Source organism: Trachemys scripta, chromosome 15, assembly GCF_013100865.1.
Source record: "Trachemys scripta elegans isolate TJP31775 chromosome 15, CAS_Tse_1.0, whole genome shotgun sequence".
Taxonomy (NCBI): Eukaryota; Metazoa; Chordata; order Testudines; family Emydidae; genus Trachemys; species Trachemys scripta.
The window spans coordinates 19,279,693-19,300,798 of NC_048312.1; the positions used below are offsets into that span (position 1 = coordinate 19,279,693).

General features: G+C 47.8%; 2 protein-coding genes across 2 annotated transcripts in view; both read left to right on the forward strand.

The window, feature by feature from the left end:
• MMP11 (matrix metallopeptidase 11) overlaps nt 1-17,970 on the forward strand; it is a 32,933-nt gene extending 14,963 nt beyond the window's left edge. Inside the window, exons 2-8 of the mRNA XM_034791284.1 lie at nt 432-682; nt 5,115-5,258; nt 6,278-6,411; nt 9,301-9,548; nt 10,464-10,677; nt 14,324-14,581; nt 16,375-17,970. Coding sequence (XP_034647175.1) covers nt 432-682; nt 5,115-5,258; nt 6,278-6,411; nt 9,301-9,548; nt 10,464-10,677; nt 14,324-14,581; nt 16,375-16,508 — 1,383 coding nt within the window. The 3' untranslated portion in view covers nt 16,509-17,970. The remainder of the gene's footprint in view (nt 1-431; nt 683-5,114; nt 5,259-6,277; nt 6,412-9,300; nt 9,549-10,463; nt 10,678-14,323; nt 14,582-16,374) is intronic.
• A 2,722-nt stretch (nt 17,971-20,692) lies between these two features.
• Nucleotides 20,693-21,106, forward strand: part of SMARCB1 (SWI/SNF related, matrix associated, actin dependent regulator of chromatin, subfamily b, member 1) — a 24,266-nt gene continuing 23,852 nt past the window's right edge. The window contains exon 1 of the mRNA XM_034790698.1: nt 20,693-20,881. Coding sequence (XP_034646589.1) covers nt 20,789-20,881 — 93 coding nt within the window. The 5' untranslated portion in view covers nt 20,693-20,788. The remainder of the gene's footprint in view (nt 20,882-21,106) is intronic.

A 21,106-nucleotide genomic window follows, 5' to 3' on the forward strand; every position in this document is an offset into this window, starting at 1 on the left:
CAATGAGCAGCCAACTGGGAAAAAGACGTGGATGGGGGAATTTACTGCCTAGCAATTCCCTTCTTTTTCTGAGGGTCTGGTTCCTGCCCAAAGCATTTCCCGCTGCCAAGCTGCCAAGGGAACACAGACCAGGAGCTGCTGTGGCTTACTGGCATTGCAGCAGGTGCACCCCGGCCTGGAGAGTAACAGCCCAGTGGAGGGAGAGTACCAAGACCGGGTGGGTTTGCTGCCCAGCGTGGTGGGAAGTAAGGAGGCTCCTCACCTGAAAGAGAGTCTTCGTGGGGGCCGGTGTAATGGCTAGAATGCAGCAGGACGGCACTGCGGCAGGGTTGTTGTGGCATTGGCAAGAGGACAGGTTTGTGTAGCTATCTATATGCCATGCTTTCTCCTGCCATCTGCGCAAGTCACAGCTCTGTTTGTCTCTCCCCTAGGATGGGGCTCGGAAACACCACGCCTGGAAGGAGCAGAACCCCTGGATTTCCTCCTCGGTTAATACCATGGAGACTGGAGTCCCCATGAAGGGCTTCTCCAGGGGCACGGACGGGCCGGCAGCAAGCTGGAACCCACCCCGCTGCGGCGTGCCAGACCTACCCACCCTGCCAGACGGCCAGAATGGGCGGAACCGGCAGAAGCGGTTCGTCCTGTCGGGAGGACGCTGGGAGAAGATGGACCTCACCTACAAGTAAGACAGGCCCAGAACCAATGTCACAAGCAGGGAGCAAGTGCTGGTCAGGATCTCCTTCCTAAAAGAGCGTTTCTGTTTGGTGCTTTCGCCTGCTGAGCCTCGCCCATTATGGGCCTGTCCAAGCTGGGGAACTTGTTCAAGAAACAGGGTGCAGGGCGCTGGGGTGACAAGGGTATATTCCACACATACCAGTTAGCCCCACGCTGTCTCACACACATGCTCACCATAGACATGACAGCCTTCAGACCCTCAGCCACTCACACACCCCACCATCCCCAGGCTACTCGCACGCCCCCCTGCTCTGAGCATCCACGTGTGCCTCCACAGCCACACACTCTCCTTCCCTCACATGCACAACCACACTCATTAACACACCCCCACTCGCTCAGACTTCTAAACACCCCAGCCCTCATCTACACACACCCCACCAGTCCCACATGCTCTCACGACACCCTCCCTTCCCAAGGCTTCCCTCTGCGTTTATTTTAAATACCCCAGTCTAGTCATCGTTTATTGAAGTGCTTACAAACATGGCCTCGGTGTCCCCGAAATCACACCACGTGCTCTCGGATAGGAGCTTGCTGGATGTGGTTAAGGGCCAGGGTTCTGCTGGCTGCTCACACTCCCTATTCTCCCCTCTGTTAGCCTAAGGGAATAAGATGCACATGTGGAAAGGAGACCGTGCTCCTGTGCATCTTTATAGGGCCCAGAGAAATGTCTTCACCGGGTATGCGTTTAACTGAGCGCAGGGGATGCGGCTAAGCCAATAGGCTCAGGAGACTATCAGGGAAGTGTGGAAAGGCTTCCTCTTATCCTTGGCCCCTGGCATCCGAGGGGAAAAAAAACTTTGCTGATATGAACAAGCACCAACATTGTGCCTGGGAATAAAAACCCTGCTGCAGCCGAGATGAAAAGCATCACACTATGCAAGGGCAGCGTTACAGGGGTGTGGGATATGAGGGGCTCATGCACCCGAGTTAGTGAAGCAGCATTTCCCTCAGCATGAGCCAGATGCTAGGAGCTGAAAGCGTTTCCCATAGCTTTGAGAACGCCTATGTATACAGGAGCACACAGGGTAGGTGTGTCCATACACTAGCTCAGAGATGTGCTAGCAAAGGTGTGTCTAGGAATCTATCTAGACTAGTATCTGAGCACCTCACCACACTAAATAAATCCACACACAGAGTCTACACCTATACCCGAGTTCTCACTCTCCTCCCGTTTCCCAGGAGCAGGCAGCATTTCCAGAAATGTCTCTTCCCTCTGCTTCCATCCAGCTCTCCCCATACTACTAGAACCAGGGGACAGCCGCTGAAACTGAAAGGTGGCAAATTCAAAACTTGCAGTCCGTGCACAATCAGACTGCGGAACTCATTGCCACATGATGCTGTTGAGACCAAGAACTTAGCAGGATTCGGAAAAGGGTTAGATGTTTCCATGGGCAACAGGAGCAGCTAGAATTCTAATAGTACATTTTAAAAAATAAAGCGAAGCTTTGGGGTGACCTTTAACTACTAGGGTTTAGGAGGGCAGGTTATCCCATAACTGCCTACCGTGGGGTTTTTCTTGCACTTTCCTCTGACGCATCTGGTGCTGGTTATTGTTGGAGCCAGTATGCTGGACTGGGTGGGACGCTGGTCTGGATCCAGTATGGCAATTCTTCTGTTCCCCCTTTCACAGCTGAGCACATCTGGATCTGGGCTTGATTCACCCCAGGCAGTGCACGGAGGTGCAAGCTGTAGCTCCCTGTGCCAGCAGAGCCCACTGCAGTTCAGAAGGGATCTGTGGGAGGACTTGGGGGGTTGGCATAAAGGAGGGGTGCATTAGCAGGAAAAGGAGAAGCAGAATGTCCTTAACAGCAAAGCTACCCATCTCCGACCCATCGCGACTGTCCTGCAGGTTCTCTTCCATACGGGGCAGTTTGTTCTGTCTCTCACTCCATTACGCTGGTTTTAGATGGAGGACGTCTCATTCACTGATTGTTCTGGGCCAGACCTGACTCAGACACTGAGCATGTTTAAATTCACTATGGAGGCCAGGGTAACCTCCCCGGTGGGAGTGGTGGTGCTGGATGACTTGTAGCCATTCTAACCACAGTGCACTATGGTCAGGGGCAGGGAGTGCGAGTTAATGGGGAGTCTGGGGATTTCCAGGTGATTCGGGGACAGTCCCGCTTGCAGGGGCAGTTCCCGCAGGGCTGTAGCGATTGATGGTGCTGGCAGCGATTATGCCGATGCAAGCGCTTGTCAGGGTGAGGGACCAGTGGCATTAATGACGACGACGCTGCTGGTGACTTTATCAGTGATCATTGCGGTGATGAGTACATTGTAACATTGGTTGTGCTGATGGTCAGACTGAATGTTGGTAGGATGGGCCGGCTGGGACCCCCTCCTAGGCTTTGAGGAGTCAAAGGTGCCTCGGGTCAATGGCAAATGTTCCCTGACTTGTACCCAAGCCTCCGATGCACACATGACCTGGCTGGAGGGCGTAGTACATTAGAAATGTTTAGTGTACTCCTCTTCCCTGAACTGTGCTCTCCACTGGAATGACAATCCTGTCCCTGTTTACAGCAGGGATGCTGAGTTAGCGTCTGATTCCGGAGCCTTACTTCTACTGCAGAGCAGTGACGCGTGAGCACCTACCCCCACCCTACATTCACTTTAATGGGGCTGCTCGTGAATGTGCTGTTCACTGTGATAAAGGGTCGCAGAATCAATCCCTTAGGGATCAGGATGGTAGTTTTGGTGGGGAGTGGAAGGGATCTGCTGACGTCAACAAGCACCAACCTCATGGGAATAAAATGCCCTTGCAGCAGAGATTAGAGAGATTCAAATCACCCCATCCAAACACAGAGTTACGGGTGGGGATAGACTGGAGGGATTTTACCCCCTTCTAAGTAGTGTTGCAGCATTTCACTCCAGCACATCACCAAACAGCCTCCCTCTCCTCCTCCAAAGCCCTCCTAAAAAATACGACATGTCTGCAAAGCTGTTCCAAAACCACCTATGCAGGATTCCTTGTACCACCTCGGACTCAGCCTGCTATATTGTATACTAGGACCTGAGCTATACAGACTGCGTCTGATCTAGAGTGTCCTCTTCTTGTGGCAAAGCCCAGGCCTGTTACTATGTTTACATGGCCCCGGGCGAACCAATGTTGCGTGGCAGATTGTGGGTAATAATGGAAGGCTGATGGTGGGATTTGCGGTGAGGACATTCCCTGTTGTCTAATGAAATTGTGATTTGCAGCCAGTGTAATGATGACAGAAATTCAATGACTCACTAGATGAAATTAGTGCGGATTGCAATGATGATGGACATGGTGGCATTTGCAGTAATGGCCATTCTAATGGTGGTTGTGGTGACAACGAACGCATTGTGGTTAATACTGACCGTGATTTGCAGGTGAGATCAGGATTCATTGCTCTGGTGTGGGGCTTGGTGTGATAGTGGTTATGCTGGCTGAGGTGTTTTGATGTTAACAGAAGATGGTAGCATCCTTTTTTACTATAGATGGGACTCCCTGCTGCTGCTAATGCCTGTGATGACACTGCCAGTCTGACACTGACCATTGTGTGATGTTGGGATAATAGTTCTCTGGAAACATCCACTTAATGTGCAGAAGCAGTCAAAAAAGTGAACAGAATGTTAGGAACTATTAGGAAAGGAATAGATAATAAGATGGAAAATATAATGCCACAATATAAATCCATGGTGTGCCCACATCTTGAATACTGCATGCAGTTCTGGTTGCCCCATCTCAAGAAAGATGTATTAGAATTGGAAAAGATACAGAGAAGGGAAACAAAAATGATGAGGGGTATGGAACAGCTTCCATATGAGGAGAGATTAAATACGCCAGAACTGTTCAGTTTGGAAAAGAGACGACTAAGGGGGGATACGATAGAGGTCTATAAAATCATGACTGGTGTGGAGAAAGTGAATGAGGAAGTGTTATTTACCCCTTCACATAACACATGAATCAGGGGTCACCCAATGAAATTAGGAGGCAGCAGGTTTAAAACAAATATATGGAAGTACTTCTTCACACAACACAGAGACAACCTATGGAACTCATTGCCAGGGGATGTTGTGAAGGCCAAAAGGATAACTGGGTTCAAAAAAGAATTAGATAATTTCATGGAGGACAGGGTCCATCAATAGCTATCAGCCAAGATGGTCAGGGATGCAACCTCATGCTCTGGGTGTCCCTAAATGTCTGACTGCTAGAAGCTGGGACTGGACAACAGGGGATGGATCACTTGATAAATTGCCCTGTTCTGTTCACTCCCTCTGAAGCATCTGGCCGAACCGGCCACTGTCGGAAGACAGCTACTGGACTAGAGGGACCATTGGTCTGACCCAGTGTGGCCATTGTTATGTTCTTATGATGGGCAGTACCTCTAAATACGGTATCTACTGCTCTTTAGAATTATAAGATTCCCGTGGCAACTTGTGAACACTAAAGTGAGACGGACCATTGCGGAAGCCTTGAAAGTCTGGAGTGACGTGACACCATTAACCTTTACCGAAGTGCACGAGGGCCGAGCCGACATAGTTATTGATTTCACAAGGTAAGCATGGAAGGAGAAGATGTTCTAATCCAAAAGGAAACGCCCCTCTTCCCCCACTGGGCTTTGTGTGAAAAGGACAGATCCCACAGTCCTCACTGGAGCTGGTCCAACTATTGGCATCAGATTATTTATTCACTGACGTTAGTCCCATGTTCTGTTTCCAAACTTTGGTTTTCTTATTTAAGTAATAGGCTGCCTGGGCAAGAGCTATTGGTTTGTTATGTGCATGTACAGTACCTAGCGTACTGGGGCCCAGATCGGGTGCCACCATACAACAAATACTCATTTATTTTACTACTTTGTTTATTATTGAAAATTGTTTGCCAGTTAATTTATGCTACCACTTGGTCAAAGATCCCTGGCTGACAAGTGTTTGTTTTGGCTGCTTCCAGCTCTTCAGTCTCCCCCCCGGATTGAATGACCTGACCTTTTGCCCCAAAACAAATTTAGCTTCTTGGATAAATGAATCTTGACTCCAGGCCTGCACTTCACTTTCTGCAAAATATTTGCAGGAGCAAAACTTCACTCCAATGAATGTTTGCACAAAGCCAATAAAAGGGATTGTGGAACCCATCCAAAGGAGGATGTGGGCTGTATTCATTGTGTTTGTCTCCACTTCTCTGCACTGTTCACCTCTCTCCAGGGCTTCCTCAGTTAACAGGAGTTTGGCTCGGGTGAGGACTTGAGGATTTGGCCCAGGAAGACTCCATGTGTTCTGCTCAATTCAGTTGTGCTGCCTTAATGCTAGTAGCTTGATCAGCCTTCACCTGAATTTTATGGGCTTGATGAAAGCTGAACAGGGGAAGGAACAAACACCGATGAGAAACTAATAGCGGCTGTGGCCTGGCGTGAAGGCACTGGGCTTGTGTGATGGTTCAGCCTCCCTACTTAGAATGAGGTTTGCAGGGACACGACGGAGGGCTCGAAGTTGAATGGTGGGGAGTGTGAGGTGCTGTTCTCAAGGCTCACCCTGGCTGCCAAGTGCGGTTTCACTGAACTGTTCTGTGCTTGCCCTCCAGGTACTGGCATGGCGATAACCTGCCCTTTGATGGACCTGGAGGCATCCTGGCGCATGCATTCTTCCCCAAGACCCACCGCGAGGGAGATGTCCATTTTGACTACGATGAGACCTGGACCATTGGGAACAACTTAGGTGTGTTGTGGATTCAGATGGAGGCGTGTGTGTGTGTGGAGGGGGAGGCCCCTGATAAATGTAAATTTATCTCTTAATTCATAGAGAAGAGGTCAGAACAGGCTTGTCCGCACACCGAGGGCACTTTACATGGTCTGTGTCCTTGTCTCTTTCCAATCACAGTTAAGTGGGGTTCTAACACCAGGTCACTCAAAGAGCCACCGCTAGAAAATAAAACAGGGATGAGATGAAGGGAAACTAAGCCCCAGACAGTGGGGTGGAGTGTTTCTCTGCCAAAGTCTATATAATTGGCAGGTCTCAGTCCCAGTCCCCATTGTCCACCATCTGTTTCCAAAACCTTTCTTCTTGAAAGTCTCTAAAGGGAAACAACGCAAGCTCCCAATCTCTCACTTTGGCTTGGGAACACGCTGACCCCCACACAACATCTCATGGTCAATATGAGAGAGTGACTTGATTTCCAGATCAAGTAAAAACTATTTTCTTAATAATAGAGCCAGGCTGGTATCATTGTGTTGTTCAGGGATTAATGCCATAACATCTCACAAGATACATACAGTATCTTGAGATCTAGCAGGATCACTGCCTAAGGCCTCAGTTCTTCTGCAAGATGCACAGATAATAACTCGCTTCTATCACCCTCCTCCACCCCAACATGATCTACAGGGAGAAGAAGGGTGGGGGAGGTACAACTAAGCTAACACCTCCCCTTCAGGGCCTCCCAGTACAGCTTGCCTTGTCTGGGTCAGTGTTTAGGGCTCAGTCTTGCACCCACTGAAGTCCATGGCAGTTTCCCCATTGGCTTTACTGACCGTTTGTAAACTCCCTGCAGCCAGGGACTGTCTTTTTGTCTGTTGAGCATCAAGCACACTCCAACACTGGATAATAAATAAACACCAGTAACTTTTGAAATATCTGAGGTACTTCCCACCAGTTTTGTAATGGGAGAATCTGGGAACATCTGCAATCCATTTTCATCACTCTCTCAGAAGTTAGATAAGCCATTTGAAAAATGTCCTAATATATTCCTCTTCATTAATCCTGTATTGGAGGAGAGCTTGAAACCCTGCTGAAACAGACCAGGCCACGTTCCATCATCATTCAGTCTCTTTCATATGTGGCTTCAGAAATAACTGGGGATAATAACACTTAGCATGTTCTTCCAATTTAATATCCCCCAGTGCTTTGCAAACATTAATTAACCCTTGCAAGCCTTCTCTGAAGTAGGGGAATATCCTTATCCCCATTTTATAACCAAAGAAACCAAAGTACCGAGAGGCATAAGTGACTTGCCCAAGGGTCACACAGCATATCATTGTCAGAACCAGGATTAGCCCTCAGGCATTCCTGGCTCCACGCTGCCATTCTATTATGGCTCTTCCCAGGCAAAGATTTTTTTTTTCAGCTGCTTTGTTGTTCAGCTCCCCATAAAGTTGGAGCAGAGCACAGCGGATTTGCCAATACTGGACAGCAGAGAGTGGGGAGTCTGCCAATCTAAACAGAATTGTTCGAAAGTGTTTAATAAATCACTGAGGTAGAAATCCCAGATTCTCAACTGACCTAGATGTGATCACTTCAATTGCATCAGTGCTGAGCAAACACATTTCAGGCGGCTGCTCATTTGCAGATAAGCCAAGTTCACTTTCCCAGGTGTTCGTACCACATCCCACTGGAATATTCTGCGTGCCCATGCCTCCTTTGGGAGCTGCTCCTTCTCCCTTCTGGGCAGTAGCCCATGCACTAAACACACCAGGTCAGTTAGCTGACTCTCTTCTTTCCAAGGGGGCTGCAACCTGGAGATTTCTGACTGAAACCAGGGAAAAATTAATTACATTTGGGCTCATAAGGAAACAACATTAGGACTCTTCCTCAGTCTTTATTGCTTAATTTGTTTTTTTAAGGTCTTTTTATCCGAGAATTTTAAAACCTGAAAGCGATCAGCAGGGCGCTAAAGGAGACCTCCCAAGTGTGGTCTGTGTTTCTACATACCTGAATCCCTTTATGTTCCCTTTAAAGATGCTTTCAAATAATTTATGCCTAAGCATGTCCTCCCTTAAATCTATTAGAGTCTGGGGGGGAGGGCTGGATAAAATATCAGAAATGGTTTATTTATTTTGCCTTTCATGCTTTCAGGACAAAGCTCCAAAAAGCAATATGTGATCGCCCCCTGCTGTCTGTGTGGCACCATTTGTTTACAATTGCTGTTCTCAGAGTGGTCCTGGTGGCGTAGCTCTGCTTCACACCAGATGTTCCACTGGATGGTGTCTTGCTGTGAACCCCACCGTGTTAGTTGCTAATCAAGGAACGATGCTCCTCCTGTGCAAAGCTGATCTAACTGGGCACCACCTTAGTGTCTGCTTCCTGTGGGCCAGATTCCCACAGATGTGCCAAAAGCAGAACCTTCCCTCCAAAAGTAGGGGGGAGATTCTACTGGGAGCTGGGGCCATTGGCCCCTATGCTGGTGACATGAGGCAGAATTGTAACTTGCTGATCTGTGCAGGCGAACACACGGGGAAAGGTGAAGACACTCAGTGACTCAACTCACACAGTTCCAAAGCCCTGGCTGGAAAACCAGCCCACCCCCACCTCTCTGCATGGCTGCTGGGATTGCCCCCTTAAAGAGGCCACAGCATCTAGCGCTACCGCAAAGAGCTGGGAACCAGGAGGGTCCTGAATTCAACCCCCTGAGGTGCTCGCTCACTATAGGACATGAGGCAAATCGACAGACCTCTTTGGACTATGGTCAACCCAACTGGACCTCCCTGAAAAACAGATTCCCTCTTGCACTGAACTTTTTGTGGTCCCACCATAGGGAATGAACAGTGAGGGCCCGGCCCATCCTGGGTGTCTTCCAGCACACTGAAAAATCCCTGCACCCTCTTCCCTTTGCAGGGACTGACCTACTGCAAGTGGCTGCTCATGAATTTGGTCACGTCCTGGGTCTACAGCACACTGCTGTCTCCAAGTCACTGATGTCTCCCTTCTACATATTCCGCTACCCGCTGAGCCTAAGTGAGGATGACAAACAAGGCATCCAGTACCTCTATGGGAAACCAAAGACCGATCCGGTGCCAACCCCGACACAGGAGGCAGAGCCAAACCCACCAGACATCGAAACAAACGAGATCACCAACGTGGGGGTGAGTGACCAGCAATGCTTGCATCAAAGCCACTATTACCAAGTGCCCCCAACAGTACTAAGACAACCCCAACTTTATTATCATAGAATCACCCCCTGGTGAGGCTCTGGGGAAACCACAGCAAAGAAAAGCAGGAGAATGGGGGACTCCTTGGGAATCTCACTGCCCTGGGAGTTGGCTACACCAGGCCTGGGTTAGATGACAAGTGAAAGGGGTTTGATTGCAGTTGAACCCCCTTCCACCTCCTAGCTTGGCACAGGTTAGCATGATTGGCAGCTCCTGGTGAAGAGGAGTCCAAGCTTTTCCTTGAGGGGGCAATGAAGGTCAAGGCAGGAGTGTGTTGGCAGAGCTGTGGAGGGGCCCGAGGACTGCAGTAATAACGATACCTAGCTCTTCTACAGCACTTTTCACTGGCAGATCTCAACGCACTGTGCAAAGATGATCAGTGTCAGCAGAGGTGGGTATCACCGAGCAGAACTGAGAGACACCAGCAGAGCTGTGTGGAGACGCTTGCCCAGCACCTTCAATGCCTGGCTGTAGCCAGGGCAGGCTACCAGTCGTGTGTGTGTGTGTGTGTGTGTGTGTGTGTGTGTGTGTGTGTGTGTGTGTGTGTGTGTGTGTGTGTGTGTGTGTGTGTGTAAAATACATATACACAGAGCCCAATTCACCCCGGGGCAAACCTCCTACAGGCAATGCAGTAAGTCAAACTCCTCCTCACTCCCAGGCTCCTCGATTCAAGCACTTGTCTTGATCGGTGAAGCATGGGGAGGATTTAAATTTTATTTGGGAGAGACCCTATTGTCTGCAGTGACTATCTACAGACACCGGGCCAGGGCAGGGTGACCCCCTGCTTGACACGGGGGCAGGGTGCCCCTCGGAGCGCTGCTCCTGCTGACTGGCATACGGTGTTCTCAGTCTGTGCAGCCTGACGCCTGTGACACGGATTTTGACGCCGTTTCCACCATCCGGGGGGAGCTGTTCTTTTTCAAGTCGCACTACGTGTGGCGGCTCAGGAATGGGAAGCTGCAGGCCGGCTACCCGGCCCTGGCCTCTCGCCATTGGCAGGGAATTCCAAGCTCCATCGACGCGGCCTTTGAGGACTCCCTAGGAAATATCTGGTTTTTCCAAGGTAAGCGAGAACAGAGATGGGATCGGAGGGCTAGAAAGGACGAACTCCTGTGGTGGGGTGGGGGATACAAAACCTTATAGGTTCCAGGGCATGAAAATGTTGTTGGCAGCATCAAAAATATAAGGATCCCTTTGTTTGTTTTCCTCTTTAGTTTTAATATTTGAACATATGCTGGGGGGAGGCGGGGGGGTCACTTTCATTTTAGACAAAGCCAAATAGCAAACTTTCCTCCTTCGGAACAGGAGCACTTTGCTTCCAAGTCTCTGCCTAGCGGCTCTGAAAATGTGCCTCACTCACAGATGAGGAGTGAAGGCCGCACTTACCGCCTATCATTTTGGTATGAAAATTTGGTGAAGAGGAACAGGCCAGCTCTTCTTAAAGTGGCGTTGCCCAGCTGGTCAATATTCTCACCTTGGTTACTCAGAAGCAAAATAGTTCCCCACATTTAGTGTATTGAACAGGAAGAGTTCCAATTGATTTTTCCACTATTTATGGGTATTTGTTTATTTCTGGATCTCATTCAGCTTGGACACTGAAATCAGAGGCCGGATTGACTGGTTTTACATTGGTGTAACTCCACTGACTTCTATGAGCTATTCCTGATTTGCACCCCTCTACGTGAGATCATATAAAAGCCTTTGCTCGGTCAGTTTTACTTTTTATAGCCAGTGGCCCCAGTTCTCTGGTCCGGCCAAGGAGTGCTTTAATGGCAGTCCTGAGCAGGGGCAAAGATGGCTCACGCCTGCAGTGACTTCCATCATTGTCCCGGCCGTCTGGAGTTCAGTCAGGTGCAGTGATGCCCTGGCGTCCATCTGGGCATTATGGGACAATACTTCCTTCAGTGCAAGGACTTAAAAATGTGCAGTGCAATTTGTCAAACACAAACGTTTTAGGAATCTATACACCTAGGACTAGATTGCAGCAAGCCTGTGTGTGCGGCTGCATGGGAAAGGAGAGGGGGTATTAGGAGCATTCCCCTCCTAGTACTGTCTGAGGGGCCAGTCCTGGTCATTGTGCTTCCTGCACCCAACAGTCTGACAAACACTTACAGTAGTAAGGCCATGGCCCGACCACCCGCCTTCTGCACCAGCCATAAGAGGAAAGTCGGCGCAAGAAGGGAGCGCATGGGGCACGTTCAAAGTTCTCACTCTAGCATGAGTCTCTGCAGCCATGGCAGAACATCTGCACACCACCTTCCCTCTTACAATGGGGCAAGAGCTGGCCCAGAGATTAAACAAGGCCCTGGCATTCCTAGTGCTGCTGCCCGGAGCCACATATGCATTCTCTGGTAAGTGCAGTGACTTTAAAAAAACAGTGTAGACACCAAATTTGTTCCTGAGGATCTCTGAAACCCAAGAATAATAGTTTACCCTGTTTCACCCGGATAAGCACTCACCATTTTCTTTAACTCTCTTTCCAACTCTAAATTACATAGAGAAAATCCAGAAGCTGGTAGAATATTGTTGCCCAGTTCTGTGTGTGTGCGCTCTACATCATTACTCAGTATATCACAGACCATATCAAATGGCTCAGAATCCAGAATTATCCTACATCCTGCTAAAACTGGCAGGATTTTAACTAGAACAGTGCTATGGAGTGTTGCTTAAAGAAGCTATGAAACATCTAGGAGTAATCCTGAAGATTGCAATTTTAATCTAAACTCAAAACATTATTTTTGTCTTCATTTTATGTTGACTATTTCTTGCTCGTTTATGCAGATCCCCCATTTAAATGCACATGCACACTTACGGATGTCGAGTATCCGAGGGGGAGCCGTGTTAGTACTTACGGATGCATTATTAATCATGTTTATTACGGTAGTGCCTAAGGGCCAGCCAAGTATGGGGCCGTTGTGCTAGACACTGAACACACAGCGTAGAAGGTGGTTCTTGCACTGACCAGTTTACAGTTGGTTCTTCTTTCCTCCACCACAGCCTTAGCACCATCGTCTGGACAATCTCTTTTAGAAGTAGTTCTAACCAGAACTGGGTACGTTGTTTTGTGTTTCCACAACCGAGGCATTGCCAGGGAGCTATACTTTTTCAGTGAGTGACAAGAAAATAGGCAGAGTGAGGTTTTTAAAAGAAAGCAATACTTTCTGCTGAAGGATTCCGGCTACATCCAGTAGTTAAATAAACAAATTAAAAGAACCCTCTCAAGGACTCTTCATAATTTTAAATTTAATTTCCATTTTCCACACTTTACAGTACTGCAATAAATATAAACTTAAATGTTTTTTCCCCACGGATTTGGTCTTTTTCCAATTAGCAAAAAAATATATATACTTTTTGCCTTCCTGTGTTTCTCTTTCTAGCAAAGTTTGACATTAACAGGGCTGCTTTGTTTGCTTGTTTAGGCACCAGCATCACCGATGTCCCCATGTGGACAGCTCACTGCAGCAGGAGCGTGAAGCGCTGGTTATATGTGGTCCCACAGAAATGGATGTTTAATTTCAGTCATTACAATACTGTTTGGTTTAGACCTACATTTTCAAATAATGTGCATGCAGCTGCAAATTAGTTTGCATGTGCAATTACAGCAGTTGCATATTCCATTATCATAATGGATCGTGCAAATGACCAGTTACATGTCTGTCATTTGTATGTGCCATAACAGTAGCTGGTGTGCACAATGTAGGTGCATAATTGCACACGCATGTTTACACATGCAGTTGCATAGCTAGCCTTCTCTCTATTTAAGGCTTAGACTTCAAGAGCACATCACTCACAACTCATTATGCACAGACTCTCAGTGCCCAAAGACCTTACCCCCTCACTTAATTCTCTCCCCCACATAAACGGCAGCCTATTTTTCTTCTTCCCTCTCCCCACATGGTAGCCTCAAGCTCTTGGGCAGGGAGACTAAAACAGACGCAAGGTGTGGATGAGATGTGGATTATGCTTGGCAATGTTGCTTCATGGATTTCCACTGCCCCCCATATATTGTCTTCCTTTAGATTAAAAACTCAACAGACTCATAGATGTTATGCTGGTAAAAGGGTTCGGACCTCCCTCGGCACATTCAGAGCAAAATTCAAACCCCATTCTTTATCAGACTACCCACAATCAGGAGCGCTGCCAGCTTTTCTGCCGCCCTAGGCAGCGGAAGGTCCTCACCCCGAAATGCCGCCCCCCACAGAGGTGGTGGAAGGTCCCACCGCCAAAATACTGCCGCGGTTGCGCCCCCCCCCCAAATTGTAGCCCTAATGGGTTGTGCTGGCCCTGCCCACAATAACTACTTTAAAAAACGAACCTGCTCTCTGCTGCATATGTACACGTCACATTATTGGAGGCATTCCCACACCAGTGATGGGCACCATGTAAAAGCCTATGGGCTTTTCTACTGCCTGACAGCTGTAGAAAACTAAGTAATCTATTCTTTCAAGGAACAGATACAGCAAAGGCAGTAGCTATGTAGATTTTCTCCCTGGCGTCAGCCTTGCTTAGAGATGAGATGAGAGTTTATTCTCCCCTGTCCATTTGATGCATGGCGTCTCAATGGCCATCAATAAAGGTACCAGTTGTGCTAGTGGTTTGGGACTGTCCTGAGAGTCCAGGTCATTTCACACAGGTCACCATACAGTCATTAGACTGTAAACAACTTGTGGTCACTCCTGTCATTATATATTCTTTTGCCCCATCATCAGGCTCTCAGTACTGGATTTATGATGGCGAGAGACGCGTGTCTGGCCCTGCTTCTATCTCGGAGCTGGGCCTATCTGCTTCTCCTGTCCAGGCAGCTTTGATGTGGGGGACAGAGAAGAACAAGATTTACTTCTTCAAGGGAGGCAGTTACTGGCGCTTCAACCCTAGCACCCGCCAGGTGGAGACCATCTACCCCCGCAGGATGGCCGACTGGCGTGGCATCCCTCAGGAGATTGATGCTGCTTTCCAGGATGAGTTTGGTGAGTGCAGATCGGAATAGAGGCCTATGGGCTTTCTTGGTTATTCTTGCATCTCAGGTGCGAAGGGAATCTGCAGGATTTGGACATTTATTTTAATCTGGATTATTAATAGTGAAGCACTTTTGCAAATTTTCATCCATAAGAGAAATATAATAATAAATGTATATAACAATTTGTATAGACATCATCCAGTTAAGCTTGCAATGGGTGTGTAACAGGTATTTATCATCAATTCTGTAGAAGATCATGTGATTAAACAACTAAAACCCCAATAGTACCATTATCCCCTAAAAGGAAATACATGTAGGACATTGCAGGTGCTTTTTTTTTTTTTTTTTTTTTTTTTTTATTAAGGGGAGAGAGGGAGAGACTCTCCAAACCTCTAGTAATAGGAGAATGGCACAAGGAAACCTGCTCCTGTTGTTATACTCTCAAGGAAGAAAAAGATACACAGGTGACAGAACTACAGACACCATTTCACTGCTTATGATGGTGTTGGGAATATAGAAAACATTCCCCCAGACAGGGCTCCTTGCTGAAAACTGCACAGTAACACCACACAGCCTCATCATCCAGTGATACTTCTATTGTCAACTGTTCTCTATGTATCAACCCCTAAAACCCTCCCCTTCCAACGGATTCCCTTAGAAATGTTGTGCATGAACGGAAGCAATCCTTACAGGTTGGGGGACTCTATCCTGGGAAGCAGTGACTCTGAAAAAGTTTGCGGGGGGGTCATGGTGGGTAATCAGCTGAACATGAGCTCCTAGTGTGATGCTGTGGCCAAAAGAGCTAATGCGATCCTGGGATGCATAAACAGGGGAATCTCTGAGGAGGAGAGAGGTTATTTTACCTCTGTATTTGGCACTGATGCGACTGCTGCTGGAATACTGTGTCCAGTTCTGGTGCCCACAGATCAAGAAGGGTGTTGATAAGTTGGAGAGGGTTCAGAGAAGAGCCATGAGAATGATTAACGGATTAGAAGACATGGCTTATAGCGACAGACTCAAGCAGCTCAATCGATGTAGCTTAACAAAGTGAAGGTTAAGGCCATGAGACTCGATTAGCCTACATGGGAACAAATATTTAATGAGTTCTTCAGTCTAGCAGAGAAAGGTATAACACTAACCCATGGCTGAAAGTGGAAGCTTGACGAATTCAGACTGGTAATAAGGCATTAATTTTTAATGATGGGAATAATTAACCATTTGAACAATTTACCAAAGTCTGTGGTAGATTCTCCATCACTGACAATTTTTATATCAAGATTGGATGTTTTTCTAAAAGATCTCCTATAGGAATTTAGGGAAATTCTATGGCTTGTGTTATACAGGAGGTCAGACTAGATGATCACTATGGTCCCTTCTGGCCTTGGAATCTATGAAAATCTAGGACCTAAATCCCAAAGAAATCTCTTGGTAGTAATAGAATCCTTTCGGCCATATCCTACACCTATTCCATCAAGTCCTTGCTGTAATGATAAAGGGCCTCATCCTGATCCCTCTACTCTCACTGACCTTTCCGCAACCAGGCCAACTGGTGAGTCACAAAGCTGGGTGGAGAGGACATGAAGCTTGCAGCATCTCCAAGTTCCTCCTCATCCTTCTTTGCTAGTTAGTGAACCATCCTTCATTGTGGGTCTTTGCCATCCCTTTGCCCACTGGCAAACTGAGCATGAAGTCCACTATGGGACATAAATACAAGGAGTAATAATGCTAGAAAATGAAGAGCCCCATAAATCGCATCTGCTCTGTCTTTTCTGATACTTCTCTGTGCCTCTGTCTCCTCCACAGGTTTTGCCTATTTCTTGAGAGGCCGGCTTTACTGGAAGTTCGACCCAGTGCAGGTGAAAGTGCTAGAGGGTTACCCACGCCAGATCAGTCATGACTTCTTCAGCTGTGCACCCTCCTCCAATTTCTTCAGATGAAGAGAAGGGTGCTGGCGTCCTCCAGATTCCCCTCCCATCTCCCCTTGTCTCTACCGGTCACTTTGAAAGATGTCATGCTCTCAGACAGAGAAATCTCACATGCATTCCTGGCCTCCTGCTGTGCCCATCACCTGACACAATGGGTTGCACAAATGGCTTGAGGAGACCTGTGGCTTGTGGTTGCCCATTTTCAGATTCCAGGGACCCCCAATCACAGCTTGGTGTTGGAAATAAGGATGCAGCCTGATTGCTGTTGAGTGGCTACTTTAACACTTCCAGCACTTAGATCCCAGAGGCCAGCCTGGAATGGGTCATGCTTCCAAAGTTATCTGGGCCACATCCACTTAGAAAATGGATCCCACTGGTATTCCCTGTGTTAATATTGCCCACAGCACAGACACCTTTGCTGTTCCTGACATCGGCACTGTTGAGAATGGATTCCACTGATGGCCACTTTCCTAGCATTGAAAGGGGAGTTTTAACTGTTCCCAAATTCAGATTCCAGACATGTGCCCAGGTTGCTGGGGCTGCTTCACCATGGTAATAAAGGTGAGTTTGGACCCCTGCATTTCAGCATCTTGTCCCAGGTCTATTGATATTTCTGTTTTTGTTTTGTATTGTCACTAATATTCATTATAATTTTGTATTGATTTGTAAAAATATTCTGTGGGTTTTTTAAAGGTGCTAGGTTTCAGTGCTGGACACTGCCCTATATCTCCATATATTGTTACTAACTCTGGGATCTCACTAAGACACTAGCTCACCACAATACTGGCCGGATGCCTGTAACTTTACCAAAATTTCAGGTTAAGTCTATCCAAATTCAAAACCAATGTTTGTGCCTTGTTTCGCTTCTTTATTCTCTACCTATTGCTGAAAATCAGTACACAAAAGAGGGTCATGCATTTTCTCTATCTATTCTTCACCCATCTATCTTATCTTTCACAAGCTATTCTTCATCTTCTTCCCCATATCTCCAATTGAGCAAAAATGTATCTGCTTCCAGATCTCATGGTTTTTGCTGCATAGCAAAACTTTATGTATTGTAACAATCCTGGTTAGCAAAATAAACCTACGGTGGCCCTTTCTGATTGCCCAAGAAACGGAAGTAAAGAACGGGTAGAAACCTACTCAGTTATCCTTACTATTTATCAGCTTTCCTTCAGACTTAGTTATAGCAGAGACAAAGTGGGATTTAAACCTACCCACAGCAAATAAAGAGATTTGGCTCAGTGGCCTTTATCATCCTTAGGCCTGCATGTTCTCTTGAAGCATTAAAGTTTTTTTACCTCATTCAAATTTCAGGTCTGTTTTTTACTTCTTCTCAGTGTTTGTTTTTACAACCATGCTTCTTCAAAGCAAGTATGTAAATGTTTGTACAATGTGTATAAAACCTTTTTATATATACTGTGTGTGTGTATATACATACTGTGCTGTATCAATAAATGTGGTCTTTTTTCTATGCCCTGTTTAGTCTGAATTTCTTTTAACATAGCTTTTAACCACAACTTTAAAACAGATCCCACCTACAGACCCTTATCTTGAGCACTGTCTATGCTGTAAGTACAAGGGTATTTTTTGTAATCAAGATTGTGACCTGCTCCGCAGCCCCAGTTGCAACAAGTATAGGTGAGTTTGGGTCATGCTGTCATTATTGAACTTTTATATTACAGTGGCACTTAGAGGCCTAGATCAAAACTGAGGCTGTGAGAAACATTCCCTTCTCAAGAATAGGAAAAGGAAAAATATAGCAAGAATAAAAAGCATTTTCCCTCAGAAAGTATAGGAAGCATAGCAAGTAGTAACTAGCTTCAAAATGGCTACTTTAGGGCTGCAGCTGTTTGACTCGGCAGTATTTAAAGGGACAGATACAGAAAGGCATGCTGGGGGAAAAGTTCTTATAAGAGGGCAGCATCCCAGCTGGGAAAGGATCAAATAGCTGTAAAGGAAGGGCTGTGTGTTGCTCATGTCTTGCAAGTAAGTCCTATACAATGGTATAGTCTCTGTCTTGAAGAGGTTGTAATTTAAGAAGATAATTGATGTAAGAAAGGGTTGAGCAATGCATTGGAATACATACAATGTTAATGTACAATGGCAATATAAATGTTTAAAAATATCAGTAGTATAACTAGTTAACCTTATCTACCCTGCAGTCTATTGGTCACTGATTGTAAAAGTGGGTCTTGAGAAGAGTGTCAGTAGCCTTATAGATTTAGTGCCTTGTGTATGGCATTAAAGGAGGAGGTGTTTGAGAAGCTCATAAACAGGTGGTTAAAACAGATATTGTGATAGAGGAAGAGCTAGAGGCTGAGATGAGAGTGGACGAGGTGGGAGCAGAATTGTGAAGGCTCTTGAAGATCAGAATAATACTCTTGAACTTGGTGTGGTGATATAAAGGGAGTTGGAATTCAAAGAGGGAGGTGATAGGGTCAGAGTGACAGGCAACAAAAATAATCTGGACAGCTGTCTTCAATGAACTAGAGGATTCTGTGGTTGTCAGGGAGTTGTAGAGAAGGCAACAGGAGTGAAGATGAGAAATGCTGAGGAGCTGACTGAGTTTTTGGCTTTCTGAATAGAACAAAAAAAGTCAAACATTATGGAAGAAGCAGCTGCAAAACATAGACATAGCTTGGATATGTGTGTGGAGGTGGGGGGGGGAGGGAGAGAGAGAGAGAGTGTAGAGGAAAACTCCAAGGTTGACTTGTATGACTGGGAAAATGGTGATGCTATTAATACTTTGAAGAAAGATATGATCAGCTTATGGAGTAAGGGGTCCATGTTGGAGAGGGGCTGAGACATGACTGGACAGAGGGAGATACCTCAGCAGTAGAGAGGTAGAGCTGAGTCATCTACACAAAGATGGTGGTTGCAATTGTGCAAGCAAATGAGATTGCCCAGAGAAAGGGTATAGAGGGAGAAGTGTCAAGGCTAGAGCTCTGTGGAACCCCTACAGAAAAGAGGAGCTACCATTGAATGTACCTGAAGGAACAGCTAAAGAGGTAACTGCTTTTTTTCACAACATACCCATGCTTGCATATCTGCACCTAGTATGTGGCATATCCAGGGTGGTATCTGTGCATCCTGTGAAAGTTTAAGCAGATATCCCTCAGAAGGAAACCGTGTACCTGGAGAAGGCGAATAGAGCTACGTGCACGGTAGTGCCATCTGTACTGGGATATAAGCTGCACAGGGAGCTGGGAAGACAGAAGATTGGCCAACCCAATTATGTAAATCCTCTCTACATGGCAAAGGGAGGATTTTCGTGAAGACAAGCATGTCCAATTTATACTGCTGGCTAGGTCACATATGCCTAGATGCCATGATTACTAATCACGGTGTGTGGACATAAACATGTTTATAGCCAACAATGCTACAACCTGGCAGTGGTAACAACCCAGGAGCCATAGCATCACCAGGGCTTTACAACTAACACCATGCCAATGCTGGCCTCAGCTATTCCTTAGAGCAACAGATCTGGCTTGAAGTGGTTTCCATTATATACAGGGTTTAGTTTGGTTCAATGGCTCTCAGCACCCCCACTACACCAATTCTTCCAGCACCTCTGGGGATCTGCTGACCCTGCTCCCAAATATACTACCCCCATTGAGACAGCAGGCGTGGGGCAGGGGCCAAGGTGGCTGCAGGGCTCTATGAGGTGGGGGTGGGCTCACCCCCATGCACAAAGTGGTTTAGCAAGGGGTTGGACCCACTCAAATGCAATGGCAGATTAGCCACTGAGCTAATGGGGGCCTGTACTTGGGGGGGTGCTGGAAAAAATAGGCACTGCCTGGCAGGAGTGAGGGAAGCCCCCATGCCCCAACCCTGCTCTCCACCAGGAGAGTGTGTGTGTGTGTGGGGGGTGACTGCAGGCAGACGGGGTAGGAAGCTCCCCCCCTTTGCTCTGCCCCAGGACCCCACAAAACCATAACCCAGCTCTGCACAAATGGCAATTCCTGCCAAGCTGCCCTGGCTGGGTGGGGGCTCTTGTTGTGTAACTAGCAAAGGGTGAGGAGGGGCAGCCCTAGGCTGCACAGCCCCGCCCCTGCAGCCAGCGCCCCCCATGGCCACAGTGCGCCCCTTCCTCCCAGCTCCACAGCCCCTGTCCGCGCACCAGATGCGTGTTATTTGGAGGCGGCTCCTTTAAGGCCGCGCCCACTGCGGGTGGGGGCTCCCCGAGCCGCGGGTTCGGCGCATGCGCATTGATCCTGCGGAGTAGGCCGCAGTCCCCCGCTTGCTTCCCCTCCGCTCCCGCCGCCCCCAGCCCCGCTCCCGCCGCCGCGATGATGATGATGGCGCTGAGCAAAACCTTCGGGCAGAAGCCCGTCAAGTTCCAGCTGGAGGAGGACGGCGAGTTCTACATGATCGGGTCCGAGGTACCGGCCCGCCCGGGAGGAGGCTGCGGGACAATGGCCCGGCCGGGCCCCGCTCTGCTGTGGGAGCCTCCTTCGGCGGGGGCGCGGGGCTTGGGCCTGAGGGGAGAGCGGGCCTGGCCGGGTGGTTGGGGCCTGGCCGGGGGGCGGGGGGAGAGGAGTGGGGGCTGGGGAGAGGAGTGGGGGCAGGGTGTTGCGTGGGGCCTGGCCGGGTGAGGGGGGGGGGGG